This window comes from Lithobates pipiens, unplaced genomic scaffold, assembly GCF_037356315.1.
Source record: "Lithobates pipiens isolate NorthernLeopardFrog02 unplaced genomic scaffold, aLitPip1_a1.2 Scaffold_22, whole genome shotgun sequence".
NCBI classification, from domain to species: Eukaryota; Metazoa; Chordata; class Amphibia; order Anura; family Ranidae; genus Lithobates; species Lithobates pipiens.
The window spans coordinates 62,141,369-62,162,541 of NW_027507784.1; the positions used below are offsets into that span (position 1 = coordinate 62,141,369).

Genomic DNA, 21,173 nt, shown 5'->3' on the forward strand with positions numbered 1-21,173 from the left:
AAACACTGACCATACAGTATATGTTTTTTTGCTAATCTGTTGCAGGAAAAATAAGTCAGAGATCTTGTGATGTACAAACATCTGAATGTCATCCAATGACTTACCAAACAAACTGCACTTTTGTCTATAACACATTTAGACTACTACTACCGACTACTGTAAAATGCTCATAAACAAAGCTCACACAAGGGTATTTACTAAAACACGAGCACTCAGAATCTGGTGCAGTTATACACAGGAACCAATCAGTTTCTAACTTTAGCTTGTTCAAATAAGATTTCACAATAAAACCTGGAAGCTGATTGGCTACTATGCAGAGCTGCATCAGATTTTTCACTCTCCAGTTTTAGGAAACCTTCCCCAAAGTCTAATAACCTAAAATAGCAACCAATCAGTTTCCATCTATCCGACTACATTAAAGATATCCGATGGGTTGCCTTGGTTAACTGAGCTTTATAAAGTCATAAAAATAGCTTTTATCAAATAAGCTTGCAGCCATGCTGCTTCTGGCTTGCTGTTCATCCAGAGGTAAGTCACACACTGCATTGCTTCTCTAACTTTCACTCGATTAGTAACGGGTAAAGCAGAACTAAACCTTAAACAAATCTGCAGCCTCTTAAAACATGTCTGTCCTCACAGGTTCCCTTTAACATTTGCTCAAAAGTAAAATTATATTTAAAGGGTATGTGCATGTGAGCGCCCTGATTTAGTTAGTTATGTGTCCTAATAAAAGCTAAAAGGAAACAGATTATTTTACTGCAGTTTTTTTCCTTCATTCAAAATGTTTCATTATTTATTGACTTGAATTGAATTTTTTTTCATTGAATAGTGAAAAAAAGCAGCACTCTGTTCTCTACCCTATTAGCATGTCCCTTGTTAGCACATCAGTAGAACTGACTGGCTCCTTATGCTGCTTTTACCACTTCCAGACTGAGATCTGCTTGTGATAATCTGATACCAGGTCAAATGCCGGTACTTTCACTGCTTGCATTTAAAAAAAAAAAAGCATTTGATGAGTTAAATATTAAATACAGAGTTTCATTATTTTTGGAATTGAGAAAAACGTCTTTTTTCGTTTATTTAGAAGAAAAAAGAAAAACAAAACCCAGTGGTGAATGAATACCACCAAAAGAAAACTCTATCTCACTGACACCACTGATGGGATACTATTCCTCCCACTGACACCACTGATGGGGCATTATTACGCCCACTGACACCACCGATGGGGCATTATTACGCCCACTGACACCACTGATGGGGCACTATTACGCCCACTGACACCACTGATGGGATACTATTCCTCCCACTGACACCACTGATGGGGCATTATTACGCCCACTGACACCACCGATGGGGCATTATTACGCCCACTGACACCACTGATGGGGCACTATTACGCCCACTGACACCACTGATGGGGCACTATACCTTCCACTGACACCAATGATGTAAATAGTTTTTACTTCCACTGACCACCCAAACTTCAGCATTCTTTACATCCACTGATGTCAGGGCATTTTGTACTTCGATTACCCACAGTCCAGCCCCCTGAAAGTTTGAAGGGCAGCAAACTGGCCCTTTGTTTCGAAAGTTTGGAGACTCCTGTTCTAGTGGGTAGAAGGGTTAAATACAGATCTGAGACATAAGGCCTTATTCATTGCAGTGTTGATACATGTTGGCTTGTGTTTTAGCAGCAGTTCCATTTGAATTGTTGAATGGCATAAGTACCAAATGTATTATGTTGGACATCTTTCAATTGTCCTAATTTTTCTTTTACTGGGGCCAATTTACTAAAGGAGTCTACTAATGAAACTTCTTTATTGGTTCAGTAAATAATGTTAAGCTGTGTTCATTTTAAAAGCCCAATTATGTTCTAGGTAATTTAAAAAAGACAGAGTTGTGGCTTCTCAGTGAACACCGTGGGATAGATTTACTAAAACTGAAGCACTCAGAATCCAGTACAGCTGTGCATGGTAGCCATTCAGCTTCTAAGTTTAGCTTGTTAAATTAAGTTTTACAATAAAACCTGTAAGCTGATTGGTTTCTATGCAAAGCTGCTCCAGTTTTAGTAAATAACCCCCAGTATGATCTTATTTGCTAAATTAACGAGTAGCTTTAAGCGACCTAACCCCTGAAAAAAAAGAAAAATCTCTAACACTGTCCCTGTAAAAAACGAAAAAAAACTATAGCTTCTCCAGCACCACCATCTTTAATAAATATCTGGGGCATGCACAGATGCACAGCGACTCTAGGGAACCTGGCAGAGATCCGCATGGTGTGTCTGCACATGTGCCATCCCCCCCCCCCATGCATGCACACGCATGACGCAGGTCTCTATCAGCGTTCTGGCACCGACCCCCGTGATGTCATCCTAAGTGAGGATTTAGCAAGTAAAAAAAAAAGTCAAAAGTTTTACATGTTTACATACATTTCTTCTTTAGAAAATGTGTAAGAGGGAGGGGACAGGAGAGAGAGGACCTGGGTGAAGTAAGCGTACAGTCACATTGAAAGTCAGCACTGGCAGGTCCTATAAGTCTATCCTTAAAGGATTCCTTGGGAAAGCTCTGGGCCCTGGCGATTGACTGCTAAGGATAGGTGAAACATGGAGCTTTAATTTCTCTGACATTTCTGAGAAATTCAGGATATATCAGTGACATTTCTCCATTCTGGCACAATGCGTTGGAGTCAATGGGAAAGGTAAAATAAAGGGCATTAAGGGTGCAATTGGATTTTAATGGCTCCTGAGGGTTACCCCTGCCATCCTGGAAACGTTGAAGAAAAATAAGCCTTTATTATCTGAAAAATCTTTTGCACAGAAAGAAAACACAGGCAGTGAAAAAATAAAAAAATAAAGAAAAAAATAAAGTCATGGAACATCAAAGCAAATACAAAAAAAAGAAAAAACAAACAAAAAACACCAAGAGCCCCTTATATTGCATGTTAATATGACCCTTTTTTTTCTAACGCAACACACAGCAATGAACTACAATACAAATGTGTAGTCTTGGTGTATTAGAGTGCAATTCACGCATGTGAATCTGGCATAAATGGAAATGACTTCATACACTCAATCTTCTTTTGGCTATAAAGAAGAAAGAGATTGCCTCTTGAAATGCGTAAACCTTATTAGATGCAAAAGGGGTCTTCCTGTACTATAGGACATACGTTGCTGATCTGAAGACAGTCGGCTCTTGGTTCTTTCTTTTATTTATCAATAAACGGTGTATTATTGTAATGTGCTAGGCCGGTGCACCACCTATTTCTTGTTTTGTAGTGATAAATAAAAAAAAAAACTGATGACCTGTATTTTCTTTGTTGCAGTTAAGCAATACAGTCTAGGCATCTCTGTGACTGGACAGTGAAGGAGCAGCAGAATACTGATAAGTCATACTTCTTCTCTCTCATTTCCCATATTTAAGTGTAGGGGTTTCTTTACTGGGGCTGCAGTACAGATGACAGGGAGAGGGAAGCAAAAAAGAGAAGTTAAGGCGGAGTTCCACCCAAAAATGGAACTTCCGCTTTAAGTGAAGGTGACCCCCTGACATGCCACATTTGGCATGTAATTTTTTTTGGAGGGGGGGGGGATACCCTCTTTTTAGGGGGCATCCAGCTCCCACTTCCTCCCGGGGCTCCGCGGGGATGGAAGGAAGTTCACCTCTCCCCCCTCCCTCCGTGCAAACTTGCCCGGCTAATCGCAGCACAGCATGCGCAGTGCATGCCCGGCTGTGAGGCCACAGCTGGGCACCCACAGTCACAATGCAGAGGAGAGGAGGGGGAGAGGATTGGGGCTTTGTTCGCATCGCTGGACCGTGGGACAGGTGAGTATTTGATTATTAAAAGTCAGCACCTGACTTTTATATGGGTGGAACTCCATAGTTACATAGTTAGTAAGGTTGAATAAAGACACTAGTCCATCTAGGTCAACCTGAACCTGGGTACGTGTTTACAATTGTCCCTATCCCTTTACATTGCGTCTCATTAAGATGCTCATATATTATATTACTATTTATTTAAGGTACCCATATTGTGCCGTCAATTTACACAGCGCTCCACACATACATTGCACACTCACATTGGTCCCTACCCTCAAGGAGCCCACAATTCAAGGTCCCCAACTCACATTCATATACTAGGGCCAATATTGGACAGAAACCAGTTAACCTACCAGCATGTCTTTGCCCCCGTACACACGGTTGGACATTCCAACAACAAAATCCGTCGGATTTTGTCAGACGGATTTTGTCCAAGTTTGTCCAAAGTTGTCGGAAAATCCGATCGTACATAACGTGATGATGTTATTTTGTTACGACGGGACTACGTTCAGGCTAGTAGCCAATAGCTTTGGTCTAGGAATTTGATCTGAGCATGCGTGGCACTTTGTCCGATCGGAATTCTCTACAAACGATCGGACAAAGTCTGATCGGATCATGCTGTCGGAAATTTTTTATATCCAGCTCTCAAACTTCGTTGGTCGTACATTCCGACGGAAAAAGTCAGATGAAGCCCACACACGGTCGGATTATCCGACAACACGGTCCGATCGGACAATTTTCCGTCGGAATGTCGGACCATGTGTACAAGGGCTTTGGAGTGTGGGAGGAAACCCACACAGGCACAGGGAGAACATACAAACTCCAGGCAGGTAGTCCTGTGGTTGGGATTCAAACCAGCGCCCATTTTTACTGCTTGGCAAGAGTGCTACCCACTACACCAATGTGCCACTCTGCCACTGTGCTTTAAGTTAAAGTGGAACTAAAGTTGGAAACAAAAATGTGCGAACTAGCAGACTCTTTATTGCAGAAGAGACATGCAATATATCTTCCACAATAAAGTACACTTACAGTACCTGCTTGTTTGCAATCCCCAGTAGAATGTACACTGAGCTTGGCATGCACAGCTCAGGTTGCATGCCGACACACTAACTGTGTTCTAGGATGACTGTACTCCTGTGCATGCTTGACAGTAATGTCATCCCATGCTAACCAATCAAATAGGCCCAAGACTGATATCTGATATGAAGAAGATACCAGCACCGGCAAGGGACCTCACAGGCATGAGAGCATTGGCATAAAAGGTAAGTATTTTTGCCTTTAGTTCTGCTTTAGCCGTACAGGTCTTGATTTCCTCCTATTCAGCCCGCAGCTGCCTGAATACTAGAAAGTGCTGCTGAACAGTGACTATATCTGATAATAATTAATTTGCTAGTAAATTTTGAAATCTGCTTTTGTCAAGCTGGGTGGTGCTTGCAGGCTCACCCATAGCTTGAATTTCAAGTGATTTGCAGGGAATCACCCTAAATGCGAACCATCCATGGCCAGTGTAATGGTCATTGAAGGTCTCTTCTACACAGTAGCAGGGGGGTCCTCTTTTTTTTTTATTCCAATTAGCGTTTTATGCCCAAAGAGGACCTTTAAAAAAAACTATCAGTCCAAAAGAAAAAAACTTGATGTTGCATTCTTTTTCCAAAGACTCGTAAGCAACATATACAGTATATAAAAAAATGTTTTTTTTCTAGCTAGAATTTCCATTTTGTCATTAAGGATAGACTAAGCCAGTGCACTGATCAGAATAGACTGCAGAGAGGATAAATGACAGGGATAGCACCACAAATCAATAGCGTTGGAACCTGACCAAGCAAAATACAGTCAACAAACAAGTAGACTCCTCCAGGTGATCATTAAGCTAGAAAGTTATATGAACAAATAAATGTGTTGATCTATAACAGTGATGGATGAGTTGCTAAATGAGCATGTAGCTAAGTATTTACTGACGGATTTAAAAGGCCACGAAAGTCAAGTAAGGCCTTTAATAACTGGTAAAGGTTAACCCCTGAGAAGCCAGTAAATCCACCGTTTGTTACCATGACGGCACCAAAGTAAACCTTCTGCAAAAAAAGGCTGAAATATGCACAACATGCATTATGTAACACGGGTGTATTTGGAAAAAAAATGGAAGCCTATTCACTTAAAGGGTGCCTGTTACTAAAAATTGAAAGAAAAAATATTGTACAAAATGATATTACTAGAAAACAAAGAGCTCATGGCACATACCTATAAAAATATGGATTTTTTTAAAATATCTCCATGGAGTAAAGCTTGTGAATACCCAAACCCCTAAAAAATATGGTTATTAAAAGGTTAATAAACTTGGTTCAAATTTTTGCCAGTTGATGTTGAATTCATAGAAACTCAAGCCGTGGTTGCCCCTGTTGACACCGCCTGGCTGATCAACAGTTGACTGTTCAATCCACTTTTGTTAAAGGAGCCAGGTGGAAAGTTGTTGGCTGAAGATTGCCAGAGTCTAATCAGATGCAGACACTGTTTGGGTATTCTGACAATAACACGGAAAGAGGGATCCGTCCATTCTCACTGTTTACCGTGAATTGAGGAATATGTTTATTTTATTTCATTAAGCCCACAGGCTGAATGAAAGAAATCTCTGCATACATGGCCATCAACTTTAAAGCGTTTGTTACCCCAACACTTCATATTCCTAATATGTGCCTGCTCTACCGTGTACTTGTGTGACAGAGTCTCCTGTTCCCTTTGTATTGCTCGCTTTGTGCAAAATCCCTGGTGTTCCTGCCAGTCCCTCTGCTTTCCTATTAAAAATCGAAACATACTAAGCAGAACAGCAGACCATACTCAGTTCTCTATCCCAACATGCCCCCACGCTGCACAGCCTGTCACTGGGAGGCTCAGTGTACTGATGTTTCTCCTCCTCCCCCAGTTCTTATGCAGCTGAGAACAGAGGGAATGTGATCACTTATAAAAAAGGGAAAAATGTATTTTTAATGTTTTTTTATATCTATACAAAAATGATTTGCCTTTCATTTCCATTTTAAACTTTTACAAGTGATTGTTTACAATCACTTTAACCACTTGATGTCCCCACTATACCTGAAAGTCGGCAACAGCGTGGACCTCAAATGCCAGGAGGTTGCCCATGAACATCCTCCCATGTTCACACCGCAGGTGCACCACGGGGGGTGAGTGCAGGGGGCACTCTGTGATCGCCGAGTTATTGGGACTCAGCTGATCACAGAGCAGGGTAAAGGGCCAATCACAGTGTGCCATTTACCACGTGATCAACTGTCAGCCAGTTACAGCTGATCTCGAAAGTAAATGCTGTCAGCGTGAAGAAAAAAATAAATCCGGTAACTGGCTTCTCTTAGAGGGACATTGGTCCCCTAAGTGTCGCCAGTGCTGCTAATTAGTGCCCTCCAGTGCTGCAAATCCATGCCCACCGACACCACATATGAGTGCCCATCAGTACTGCTAATCAATTCCCAGCAGTGCTACCTCAGTGCCCATCAGTGCTGCCAATCAGTGCCCATCAGTGCTTCATCAATGGTGCCTCTTGATCAGTACCCGCCAGTGCTGCCTATCAGTGCCCATTGTTGCCACTTTCAGTACCCATCAATGCCATCAGCGCCCATCGGTGCTCCCTATCAGTGCCACCTCTCTGTGCCACTTATCATTGCCCATCGGTGCCACCTATTAGTGCCCATCAGTGCAGCCTCATCAGTGCCTCCTGATCAGTGCCCACCAGTGCCGCCTCATCAGTGCTCATCAGTTCCGCCTATCAGTGCCCACCAGTGCAGCCTATCAGTGCCCATCAGTGAAGGAGAAAAATTACCAGTTTACAAAATTTTCTAACAAAATATGGAAAAAAATCTTTTTTTTTTTCGAAATTTTCGGTATTTTTTAGTTTTTTTAGTAAAAAGCCCAGTGGTGATTAGATATCAATAAAAGAAAGCTCTATTTATGTGTAAAAATGTAATTTGGGTACATTGTCGCATGACCGGTCAATTGTCATTCAAAGTGTCAGAGTGCTGAAAGCTGGAAATTGGCCTGGTTAAGAAGGGGTATAAGTGCCCAGTAAGCATGTGGTTAAGCAACTCAAATCTTAGCAAGGTGGAAAAATGTGCTAAATTCCACGGTCACAAAAAAATGCCATGTTGTTGAAAGAGTACTTTTACTTGGCTTTGGTCAGAATTCTGTGTATACTAAGAACGTATATCACAAAATGTATTTGGCTTGTCAAGAATGCAACACTGCTTATACATGGAGTTACTCATGGAGTGGGAAATGACCAATTCTGGATAATTTGCTCTTCTGGTTAAAAAAAAAAAAATTATATATATATATATATATATATATATATATATATATATATATATATATATATATATATATATATATGACCAACAGGATTGTAAAGTCTGTGATTTTAGGCAAATTAGACAACATTTGGAGTGTCTATGTCCGTCTTTTTCAACACAGAGGAACCCATGAAAAAAATTTCAAGTCTCAAGGAATCCTTGCTAAAAAATGACTATATATACACAAGTCATAATACATCAGATTATTCTGCGATCTCTTAGAAAGTGGTCTTTTTTGGTGTTTACACTTGTGATTTTTGGTGTATTACACTTGTAATTATTGGGGAAAAATGACCCCCTTACAGATAGCTAAAAAGATCAATGGTGTCAGTGGGAACTTAGAGGCAGAAATTGCTCATTGCTCAACAAACTCCTAGCAACCTCTGGAGGAAGATTAGGGTTCCATGAAACCCAGGCTGGGAAATCCTGGTCTTAATGGTATCCTGGAAAATAATCTTGCCACAGTTCATTCTGTGGTTATTGAAGACATTCATTTTTCTAGCTGACCACTTACAATAGCATCATGTATGTGTTTTCCTCAGTTATCCATAAAATGTCTAGGCCACAAGTATTTTGTGAGTACCAAAACTCCTCTTCCAATAAATATAACTAGTGACATGCAATGTCACGTGGAATTGTGGAAAAGATGGTGTTGGCTGTCTTTTTGTACTTTGGTTTGGTCATGAGTATCTAGTACTATTTAAGGGTTACCTATTGCAAGTTTCAACTATAAAAATGATGCCCATGTGTTCTTCAGCCTAGGAGTTTGTTCCTACAAAGTGGGACCTTTGCAGGATATTGGTGCACACATATATGTGAGAGCTGGGCTGGCAGTGGTCTAACCATTCACATAATTCCCAATTTTCTTAGATGAGAAAGAGGGAATGTAGGAAAAGAACACACCCCTGCCATGTCTCCAGTTACATGGATCACGAAGAATGAATAAGATAAAAAAAAATAATGTCTAAACCCACACAAGTTTTCTCATCACTATGTTCCCTTTATACTGGCTTTGTGATAATAAAAGGGTCTTTGTGAAAAGTTTAGCATAATACTTTGGTAATTAAATATTGCCTTTATTATAGAGGCCTATCTGTCCAAAAAGAGGGACAACCAAGGAAGAAAGAGGGACTTGGTTCTAAAAGAGGGACAGTCCCTCCAAACGATGGACTGTTGGGTGGCATAAATTCCTTGATGCCAGATCACCCTTTAAGATGCAATGCTAGTTGATGCTGTGTACTCTACGGCCAAGTCTATCTTCACAATTGTCCTAGGCCTAATACTATATTTTGTTGCAATAAAATAGATGTTAAATTATGCTTTTAGAATCTGCACAAATACAGTCACAGTTAATACCTTTGCAAAGCTTTTCTAGGTCACCACATTTCATATGTAGATTTAGTGGAAAGTGTAAAAACTCTTTTAAGCAAGCTGTGATTTTTTTTTCAGCAATGATATTTTTACATTTCATCTGACATTTTGTGTATGTATGTGTGTGTGTTTTTTTTTTATTTATTTTTTTAATATCGAAAAGTTAGCCTCTTTTTTAGATGCTTACAAATTATTTTCCTATTATTCGCGTTCTTCTCTTATATGTATTGATTTAACATCCCTGGCAGTTTCCTAAAATAACCCTTCAATCGGCATAATGAAGTCGTGTAACCTCCAAGCTAAATTGGACATGGAGACTATGGCTATGTGAAAATTACAGAGTGGTGTGTTTTTGTCTTTTTTCGAACATGCTGAACTACATAGTGCCACAAAGGTTTAAAGCGACAAGATTTTAAAAAAAAAATTGAAGTTGTGTATACTTACTTTAAGCAATTTACAGCGAATTTGAGCGGAGACCATATGGCTGTTTCGGAGGTTGCCCACTCTGAACATCAGGGTGAGCTTGCCATCCCTCATGGAGATGACGGCATGTTCGCTGAACATGAGAGTCTCTGCTCTCTTTTTGGGTTGGGACATCTTAATAAACATGCAGCCTATCAAAAAGGCATCTACGATGGAACCAAGGATGGACTGGAAAAGGAAGAGAATAATTCCTTCCGGGCACTTGTCTGTGATGTACCTGAATCCATACCCAATGGTGGCCTCGGTCTCGATGAAGAAGAGAAAGGCAGATGGAAAGTTGTAGACGTTGGCTACACAAGGTGTGTAGTTTTCGTCGTGTACTCTGTTAAGATCCCCTCTCATGTAGGCAATGACCCACCACATGGATGCCATGAAAAGCCAGGCGACGGTATAGGTCAAGATGAAGATGAATAGGTTCCAGCGCCATTTAAGGTCCACCAAGGTGGTGAAGAGGTCAGAGAGGTATCTGCTCGTCTCGCTTCCAAGGTTCCCATGCTGGACGTTGCACCTGCCATTCTTCTCCACAAACCTCTGCCTTTTCTTTTTGGGGGCAGCTTGATTAAATCCAGATCCACTGGAGGAAGTGGTCACTACCTGATAATCGTCCCCAAATTTCCTTCGGAGTGCAGACATAATATGATAAAAAGCAACAACAGCCAGATTCAGTGGATGTGCAAATCAATGTTCGTTTATTATTCTGGCCTTTCGTCGTCTCTTTTTGGTTGTCTTCCACAGCCTTGGTACCTATATCTGGCAAAGTACTATTCTCCTGCGCCAAGCTACAAACCTGATAATCCGTCAGAATCCATTGAAAGGTTGTGTGAACTGGTCAAAGCAGGTTACGAAACTGATTGTCAATAGCTTCTTAAACAGAATACAAATGATCTCATTATCTCATTCCCAGATCTCTATACCTTTGGCTTGGGTTCTGCAGCACAGCATCTCCGGCAGCTTTCACGTTGCTTTTAAGTTAGCATGCAGAAAGAAACAAAAAAAAAAAAAGGAATGGAAAAATATAGCAATCTGGTTACAAGAGTGACAGCGAATCTCGCTCCCGTCTGTTCAGGTGGAAGTCTTTCAGGATGGCTCTCATTGAAAGTATCACTGAGCAAATGCACATGGGTTCGAGCGAAGGTCCAGGCTTGCAGTCTCACAGAGGCATAGTCCCCCCTCCCCTTAAAAAGAGAGGCTCAGCAGAGCAGAACTGTCTTTTGCTTGCAAGGATTTGAGGTTGCAACATCAGGATTGCTTTCTCCAAGCAGCCTACTCTTCCTATAGCTTCCTGGGATGTTGTGAACAAAAGACACTAATGATCCTCAGAGCTCACAGGGTCTGCCTCTATCCTTGTACTCTTTGCAGGAGATCCTTTAGAGGGTCTGACAAGGGGAGAGAGGAGGTGGTGGTGAGGTGGATGGCATGAAGGGACCACGCTCAGGGAGAATTAGCTCCAGTCTTTTTTTCTTCCAGGGGGAGGTGGAAGGATCATGGTGATTGTGGTGAGTGTGTGTTAGGGAGAATGGAGATAGTGTTGGTGTATGTGTGTGTGTGTGTGTGTGTATATGTGATCAGCTGCAGCGATCCCTGACTCCGCCTGCTCCTCTCCTCCACTCCCCATCTGTACCGTGCTTTCAGACTGCAGTGCCCAACACACACAGACAATGAGGACATCTTCCCACACACACTTGTACAGCATGCACTTCCATTCATAGGGCTCATCACATCAAGATCATTGCACGCATGCACCATTGCTTGCACATTACGACAGGTGCACCCAGGAACACTGTCCTGTAGGAACCATGGACAGGTGCCAACTCTGTCTATAAATTAAAGGGGCACTCCACTGACCCCTCTTGCAGGAAACAAAAATATATATATATATATTTCCCTTGACTTAACCACTTGAGCTCTGGAAGATTTTGACCCATTTATAAGAAGCCATTTTTTGCAATTCAGCATCGCGCTACTTTAACTGCCGATTGCGGGGTCATGCAATACTATACACAAATTATATTCATATATTTTTTTTCTTTTTCACACAAATAGAGCTTGCCTTTGGTCGTATTTGATCACAATTTTTTTTTTTTTTTTTTTGAGATAGAAACAAAAAAAGGGCCAAAAAATAAATAAATAATGTATGTATGTATGTATGTATGTATGTATGTATGTATGTATGTATGTATGTGTGTGTGTGTGTGTGTGTGTGTGTGTGTGTGTGTGTGTGTGTGTGTGTGTATATATATTCTACTTTCTGCTATAAAACTTATCCAATAAAGAAAAAAATAGAAAAATATAATTTCTTCATACATTTTAGCCAAAATGTATCCTACTACGTGTCTTTGGTTAAAAAAAAGTGTCTATTGATTGGTTTGTGTGAACATCTACAAACTATGGTATAAGATACTGGAATTTGCCTTTAATTATTTTTATTAATTTTTTTTTTTTATATAGTAATGGCTGTGATCAGCAACTTATAGCGGGATGGCAATAGTGCAATCTGACACTAGCTGAAGCTGGGGGGGACTAACTAGTGGTGATCCTATCGGTAGCCATAGACAACCTCACAATGGCAATACATATGTGGTGGTGGCCACTTCTTTTTTGTCCCTTTTGATAGAAATAATCATGGGGAAGTGAATTGTGATTGATACAATCGGAACGTATGATTGTAAGTTATCAATCGCATCTGTGTTTTCACCATGTAATCTCATAATCTGGTCGCCCGAAATGTGATCATACTGACGAACAAAGTACTGTATTTATTGGCGTATAACACTCACTTTTTCACCATGAAAATCAGGTGCAAATGGTGTGTGCGTGTTATACGCCAATACAAAAATTTACGTTTTTTTCCTGAAACTTCCCTCTTAAAATGAATGTGCGTGTTATACACCTGTGCGTGTTATACGCCGATAAATACGGTATCTCGAAAATATTCCGCCCTGGCTGATCGACCCAGTTTGATCGAATCCAATCACAACTGAGTCTGAATTGCTTGAAAAGGAAATGATGGCTATTGGATCGTTTGTGGATTTGATCAATTTAATTGCACATCGATTAGATAATTAAATCAAAGCGTTTATGTTCACCATAACCACCGCCAGGGGTACACAACCTTAATGGTGGCCAACTGGCCATAGACACTTTCAGTTGGTCTCTTCTGATAGGAGTAATTGATCTACAGGGCATCGCAAACATCTCCATACATTTGGAAAATTAACTCATATTATATTTTATATTATATTTTATATGTTTAATATTTTTACTTATTATTCAATTATTATTAATATTTTGTAAATGTTTTGTAAAACAAATATCATTGTACCGTTGTAATTCCATTGATTGTCACATATATAACACATTTACAATAATATTAAATAAAAGACCAAACCAGTGATTTTTGTTTTCTAATTTAACATCAAGCTATATCCTCTTGATCAATAATATTGCATGCTGTCTAGATAGATTTGTAGATTTAGATGGACATGACCAACAAATTAAAGGAAAACTCCACATAACATGTATTAAGCAGTTACAGCAACAGTCACTGTTTCCTTTTTTGGGACAAAAAATATTCATAAATAAACGCTGATCATTGTAAGCACCCATGTCAGTGGTAAATGGTTTGTATCAACCCTCTAACTACCAACTTTTGCTGGACAGCTTTGTCTGTTAACCACTTCAGCTCCGGAAGATTTACCCCCTTCATGACCAGACCATTTTTTGCGATATAATATTGCGTTGCTTTGAAGAGGAAGTAAAGGCACTTTAAAAAAAATAAAATAAAAAATGCAACCTGCAAGGCAAAGGCATAATGAGCTAGTATGCATAGCATGCGCTGTAGACAGCGGTGCCTGTCTTTTTGTAAATATCTCCTAAACCGTGTAGGTTTAGGAGATATTTCTTGGACCTACAGGTAAGCCTTAATCTAGTCTTACCTGTAGGTCAAAGTGGTTTATAAGGGTTTACAGCCACTTTAACTGACATTTGCGAGGTCATGCAACACTGTACCCAAATAAAACATAAGCCCTAATTTTCCCACAAATAGAGCTTTCTTTTGGTGGTATTTGATCACCTCTGCATTTTTTATGTTTTGCGCTATAAAAACCCCCCCAAAAAAAAAATGTATATATATATATATATATATATATATATATATTTATTTATTTATTTATTTTTACTTTCTGTTCTTAAACACATGCAATAAAAAAAATCAAATTTCTTCACCAGTTTAGGCCAATCAGTATTCTGCTAGATATTGATTGGTTTATGCAAAAGTTATAGCGTCTACAAGCTATGAGATATACTGTATTTATGTAATTTGCATTTTTTTTTCACTAGTAATGGCGGTAATCAGCGACTTATAGCGGGACTGCGATATTGCAGTGAACCAAATCAGACACTAAACTGACACTTTTGACAGTTTTTTGGGAATCAGTGACCACTGATCCCCTCCTGCTGTGTAAAATCTCAGCAGGAGCGAGCCGGCGGCGGCAGGCACTCGCTCGCTACCCCAGAAGTGCTGGGTCACATTATATATATATATATATATATATATATATATATATATATATACACATATACATATACACACACACACACACACACACACACACACACATACATATAGATAGAGATTATATATATATATATATATATTTAACACACACACACACATATATATATATATATATATATATATATATATATATATATATATATATATATATATATATATATATATATATATATATATATATATATATACGTGAAACTGCTATAGGGCGGGTGGCAAGTTGTTAAAGGAAGTGGAAAACAGCGTTACTGACTGAAACCTCAGGTGAGAATAAAAGGAAAAGAAATAATCTAAAAAAAAAGGAAACTAATGTTGCCACCAAATCAAAGAACTGGTAAGTTGTCACTTATTTACTTTTTGTTTTTGGGTTTAACGTCAAAAACATTTAGTTTGCTAAAATGCTGAGTATGATAAATTATTGTATTTAAATAAAAATTAAATCCTTTTTCTTTTTCTTTTTTTTAATGCTCTGGGGAATTTCACTCCTGTTGATCTCATGCCGCCTCTTTGAAGACACTTCATGTTTAGAAGTGATGGCTACATGGACAGTTTTCCTTGCCTATGCCGGCATAATATGTGTTGAAACAGCCGCTTGTATATTTCATCAGAAATCTATGTGATGTAGGAGCTCACCTGGCGGGCACGGACAGAGAGTTATCACCCTGTTAGAGAAATTGTTTAAGCAAGGTCCTTCATGGCAGGATTGCCATATTATTAGTTTAATGAAATCTGCAGATTTGAAAACATTGAAAATGACTTTTGAAATGACATTAATAGGTTCCATCTATATGCATTGCTATTGTAACTTGGTGAATGGATATGATTATATTATTTATGATTGTAGCGCACCTTCCATTCCCCCACACATCCAAGTCTTTGTACGATCTGACCTAGAAAGAGCTGACTGCCCACTCACATTGCAATGAGTCATTTAGTACTTCACTCCATTTTTTGGTGGGCCTTTCAAATGAATACTTAGAAAAAACCAGCATGTGAAAGGCACATTAATGTTTTATGAGTTAGGGTAGATTTAGACGTGCGTTTAACCACTTGCCACCCACAAACAATACATTTACTGCTAGCGGGCGGCATATCCGGGCACCGCGACAGTGAAGGTCCTGGTTTAGCAGCACACATGCGCACGCCCCCTGCTGTGATTGGACATGGCATGAGTTTGTCAGCAGGTAACAGCCAACCATTGTGGCTGTATACCTGCTGATCGGATGTGGCCAATCACCACGCAGAGATCTGGTTGGATCTCTCCCTGCTTTCATTAACCACTTAAGCCCCGGACCATTTTGCTGGCCAAAGACCAGAGCGCTTTTTGCGATTTGGCACTGCGTCGCTTTAACTGACAATTGTGCGGTCGTGCCATGTGGCTCCCAAACAAAAATTTTTTCCCACAAATAGAGCTTTCTTTTGGTGGTATTTGATCACCTCTGCGGTTTAAATTTTTTGCGCTATAAACAAAAAAATAGCTACAATTTTTTTGAAAAATGCATTATTTTTTACCTTTTGCTATAATAAATATCCCCAAAAAATATATTTTTTTTCCTTAGTTTAGAGTTTAGGCTGATACATATTCTTCTACATATTTTTGGTAAAAAAAAAAAAAAAAACACAATAAGCGTTTATTGGTTGGTTTATGCAAAAGTTATAGCGTCTACAAAATAGGGAATAGATTTATGGCATTTTTATTATTCAATTTTTTTGTTTTACTAGTAATGGCGGTGATCAGCGATTTTTATCGTGACTGCAACATTATGGCAGACTCGTCAGACAATTTTGACACATTTTTGGGACCATTGGCATTAATACAGTGATTAATGCTAAAAAATTGCATTGATTACTGTAAAAATGTCACTGCCAGTGAAAGGGTCAACCACTAGGTGGTGCTGTAGGGGTTAAGTGTGTCCTAGGGAGTGATTCTAACTGTGGGGGGAGGGGCTGTGTGTCACACATCACTGATCATCTCTCCCAATTACAGGGAGCTGTGATCAGTGAGTGTGTCATTAGGTAGAACGGGGAAATGCTTGTTTACATTAGCATCTACCCATTCCTCCTCACTGCGAGACGATCGTGGATATCCCCTCGGACATCAGGTTTGTGGGACCTACGGTCATGGAGCTCCCGGTGGGCGGCAATTCCTGCAAGCCACCTCTTAAAGGGCAATGTACAGGTACAATAATCTGCCTGTACGTGCCCTTCTGCTGCAGTATATCTGCGTGAAGCAGTCAGGAAATGGTTAAAGGAAGCGGTTAAAGCGGAGGTCCAGCGATTTATTTATTTTTCTTTAAAAGTCAGCAGCTACAAATACCTGACTTTTAAAATATGGGCACTTACCTGTCCAGGGTGCCCCCGATGTTGGCACCCGAAGCCGATCTGTCCCTCGGCTCTCGGGTGCTGCTGTCGCCATCTTCACTTCCTGGTTCCCTACTGTGCATACGTGACTCGCGCTGCGCGTTCCCACTGGTCCCTGCTGTGTTCTGGGACCTGTGGATCTCCCAGAAGACAGTGGGGGGGGGGGGGGGGGGGGCGGAATATATAAAAAAAATCTTTTTTTCCCCTCAGTTTAGGCCGATATGTATTCTTTTACATATTTTTAGTGAAAAAAAAAATGGACATAATAATATTGATTGGTTTGCGCAAAAGTTCAAAAGTTATAGTCTTCAAAATAGTGGATAGTTTTATGGCATCTTTATTATTATTTTTTTTTTTACTAGAAATGGCGGTGATCTGCGTTTTTTATTTTGACTGCGACGTTATGGTGGACACATCGGACAATTTTGCACTGATTACTCTAAAAATTACACTGGCAGGGAAGGGGTTAACACTAGGGGGCGATTAAGGGGTTAATTGTGTTCCCTGGGAGGTGATTCTAAATGAAGGGGGGGAGGGGACTGCGTAGAGGAGATGACAGATCGTTGTTAGGGTTGCCACTTTTTCTTCAAGTCAAACCCGAACACTTTAGCGGCGCACAGCAATTTGTTTTTATACATATATTTTGCTATTAAATAACATTTCTAATCATATGGAGTTAATAACAAGGGCCCCCTTTTACATCTGAACTCGCAGAGTTCCCTTTCACTATAAGGGGGACTCTGCAGACTCTGATGTAAGGAAGAACTCTGGGGAGTAAGGGATGCTCTGGGAACCATGATTTATGGGGTAACATAGAACTCTGATGTATGGAGAGGACTCTGATGTAAGGGGAAACACTCTGACCTCTGGTGTAAAGGGGAACTCTGATGTAAGGGGTGACCTGAGAACCCTGACACTCTCAGCTTAGACAACTGCATGCAGCAACCCTGCTGGGAAGCCATAACCCAGTCTAAATGTGTCCGGGTTTCAGGTAGTCTGAAACCTGGACACATGATTCCAAACCCGAACTGTCCGGGTGAATCCTGGACAGGTGGCAACCCTAATCGTTGTTCAAACTCTGTATGAACAGACGATCTGTCTTTTCTCCCCTTAGAGAACCGGGATCAGTGTGTTTACACCCACCCATCCCGATTCTCCATGTGTCAGCCGTGATCGCGGGAGCCCAGCGGTTATTGTGACCGCCAGGCACTCACATCAGCCGGGGGGGGGGGGGGGGGGGAAGAGCAGGGGGCACGTGCATGCGCCCCTAGTGGCCACTTGGCGAAGAGATGTTACATAACGCCGCTTCGCACAGCCGTGCCGTATTGCCGCAGTACAGCTGCGGTGGCTGGTCAGCATGTGGTTAAAAATGATTATGTTTTAGGCAGGGTTCACACTTATGCCGGATGTGACTCGCAGCAGGGAGTCTGGCGTGTCCCTGCTTTCCATTTCAGGGACAAATCAGGCTAGAATTTTCGCTCCCCAGCTGCAGAGATATGTGAACCGACTCCATAGACAGCCGGTCACAATCTCCTGTCATGCCAATTGGATGCGGGGGAGATAAGTGTAAACCCAGCGATGCATATTGTATTATTTTATTTTATTGTTTTTATTTTTTTTTTACACGCTTTCTAATGCTAAACACATTTGTATTAAAACAAATAAAAATTATATAAATGATGAAAAAAAAAAAAAAACATAGCTTTTCATTTCTTGCAACTGCATGTCATTTCTGTGTGAATGGTGTAAAATCAAATATTCTCAGGCTATATTTACTGCAAATCGAATGTGAAAATAGGGAAAATACCACATGTAGCCCACTAGATGGCGCTGATAAGCATACTTGATTTATTTGATACTCAGCACCTTGCAGGGGCCTTCATGCTTTACTATCCCCATTTATATGTTCGATCTGCAAACAATATAGCTTGAGAATATTTGCTTTTTCCCCCCATTTGCACAGAACAAATGCAGTTTCAATGGACAAAGACCTATGCAAATGTGTTTTTACAATACCCTTTGTTTGCTCTCTGCACTGTGGGGTAGATTTACTAACACTAGTGAACACAGAATCTGGAGCAGCTGTGCTTAGTAACCAATCAGCTTCTAACTTCAGCTTGTTCAATTAAGCCTCAACAATAAAACCTGGAAGCTGATTGGTTTATATGCAGAGCTGCATCAGATTCTGTGTGCACCACTTTTAGTAAATCTCCCTCTAGGTGTTATAAGCAGTGGCCATTTTTTTCCCTATAAAATACTATTTTCTCCTTTTTTGCGTCTCGGTGCTGCTGATCTCCTGCGGCCTTTTTTAGCCACTTCCTACAGGCACTCATCCCAGTATCAGCTGCACAGCACTGCTGCGGACCAGCTTCCTGATAGTGACAACAGCAGCAGTGTCATCAAAAACACATCAAAAAGCAACAGTGTGACTAGAGCCCTTCATGCACTAATTAGCACACAGAAACCAAGAGCTTTTCATTCCTTTTCTTTTAAAGGCTCAGTTGGCACAAAACGAATATTTCATTTTTTTTTTTGTAGAATTTAACCTCCTGACCTTTTTGAATTTTTGTCATTTATTTACGATATAAAGAATGAGTATTTGATGAAACACAAAGATGGCCAGGAACACCCAAACCAGAGTTAGCCATTAACCACTTCAGCCCCGGAAGAATTTACCCCCTTCCTGACCAGAGCACTATTTTGCGATACAGCACTGCGTCGATTTAAATGACAATTACGCGGCCGTGCGACGTTGCACCCAAACAAAATTGACGTCTTTTTTTTTCCCCACAAATTGAGCTTTCTTTTGGTGGTATTTTATCACCTGTGCGGTTTTTATTTTTTGCACTATAAGCAAAAAAAAAAATAACAATATTTTTTACTATAATAAATATCCCCAAATAAATATTTATTATTTAATATTATTATTATTTTTTTTAATCATTTTTTCCTCAATTTAGGCCGATATGTATTCTTCTACATATTTTTGTTAAAAAAATTAATAAAAATCACAATAAGCGTCGATTTATATTGATTGGTTTGTGCAAAAGTTATAGCCTCTACAAAATAGAGGCTATATTTATGGCATTTTTATTATAATTTTTTTTTTATTAGTAATGGCTGCGATCTGCGATTTTTATCTTGACATGGCGGACACATCGGACACTTTTGACTCTATTTTGGGACTATTGTCATTGATACAGCGATCAGTGCTTTAAAAATGCACTGATTACTGTGTAAATGACACTGGCAGGGAAGGGGTTAAACACTAGAGGGGCGATCAAGGGGTTAAGTGTGTCCTAGGGAGTGATTCTAACTGTGAGGGGGATGGGCTACCTAGGACATGACAGCGATCACTGCTCCCGATGACAGGGAGCAAGTAGATCTCTGTCTTGTCACTAAGCAGAACTGGGAAATGCCTTCTCCCTGTTCTGCCACTCCGTGACACGATCGCGGGACACCGGCGTACATCAAGTCAGCGGGTCCTGCTGGTGCAGTCACAAAGCACTTGGCAGGGGCACACGGTTGCCCAAAATGCTGCTTCTTAAAGGGGACGTACATGTACGCCCATTTTCACAGCTATGCCATTGTGCCGATGTATATCGTGGTGCACTGGTCGGCAATCGGTTAATGGGGGAAATCCCAATGCTGAGCTGGCCATACACCAGTAGAATTTTGTTCAACTTCTGAAAAATCATTGGTCATAGCATTCGTTCTTGCCATCATTGAGTCAAAAACCGATTTTGTTTGAAAAGCCCTAAAATTTCATCTAAACCTGCTGCTCGAATGGAACCCCAGATGTATTAAACAGGTTTCTTTTGTGCTTATAATATCTGCATTACAATATGTATGATTTTCCCAAGCGGAATCACAGTCGTGGTTGAATTTTTGTTTTGTTTGTTCATTCAGGAAAAAAGAAATCCCGATCACCACACACCAAACAGACCAGACAGTCATAGAAGAGACAAAGCCTCAGCCTAACTCTGTCCAGCGCGTTTCGCCCTGACCCAAGGCTTAGTCATGACTAAGTCCAAGGGTGGGGTAGAATATGTCAGAGGATGTGGCCTTGTCTCTTGTCTGTACACAGATGAGGGACAGGGATGAGCTCTCGAGACCAAGCCAGTCCACTGGATTCGGACACAAGAACCTAAGCAGCAGTTCAACGTTCTCTATTCTTGTTTGTTCATTGCTTTGGATTTTATCATTTATCACCATGGTCAA

At 40.4% G+C, this 21,173-nt stretch overlaps 1 protein-coding gene across 1 annotated transcript in view; it reads right to left on the minus strand.

Annotated features, from left to right (window-relative positions):
- KCNJ3 (potassium inwardly rectifying channel subfamily J member 3) overlaps nucleotides 1-11,614 on the minus strand; it is a 422,894-nt gene extending 411,280 nt beyond the window's left edge. The window contains exon 1 of the mRNA XM_077447665.1: nucleotides 9,980-11,614. Coding sequence (XP_077303791.1) covers nucleotides 9,980-10,651 — 672 coding nt within the window. The 5' untranslated portion in view covers nucleotides 10,652-11,614. The remainder of the gene's footprint in view (nucleotides 1-9,979) is intronic.
- Nucleotides 11,615-21,173: the final 9,559 nt, after the last annotated feature.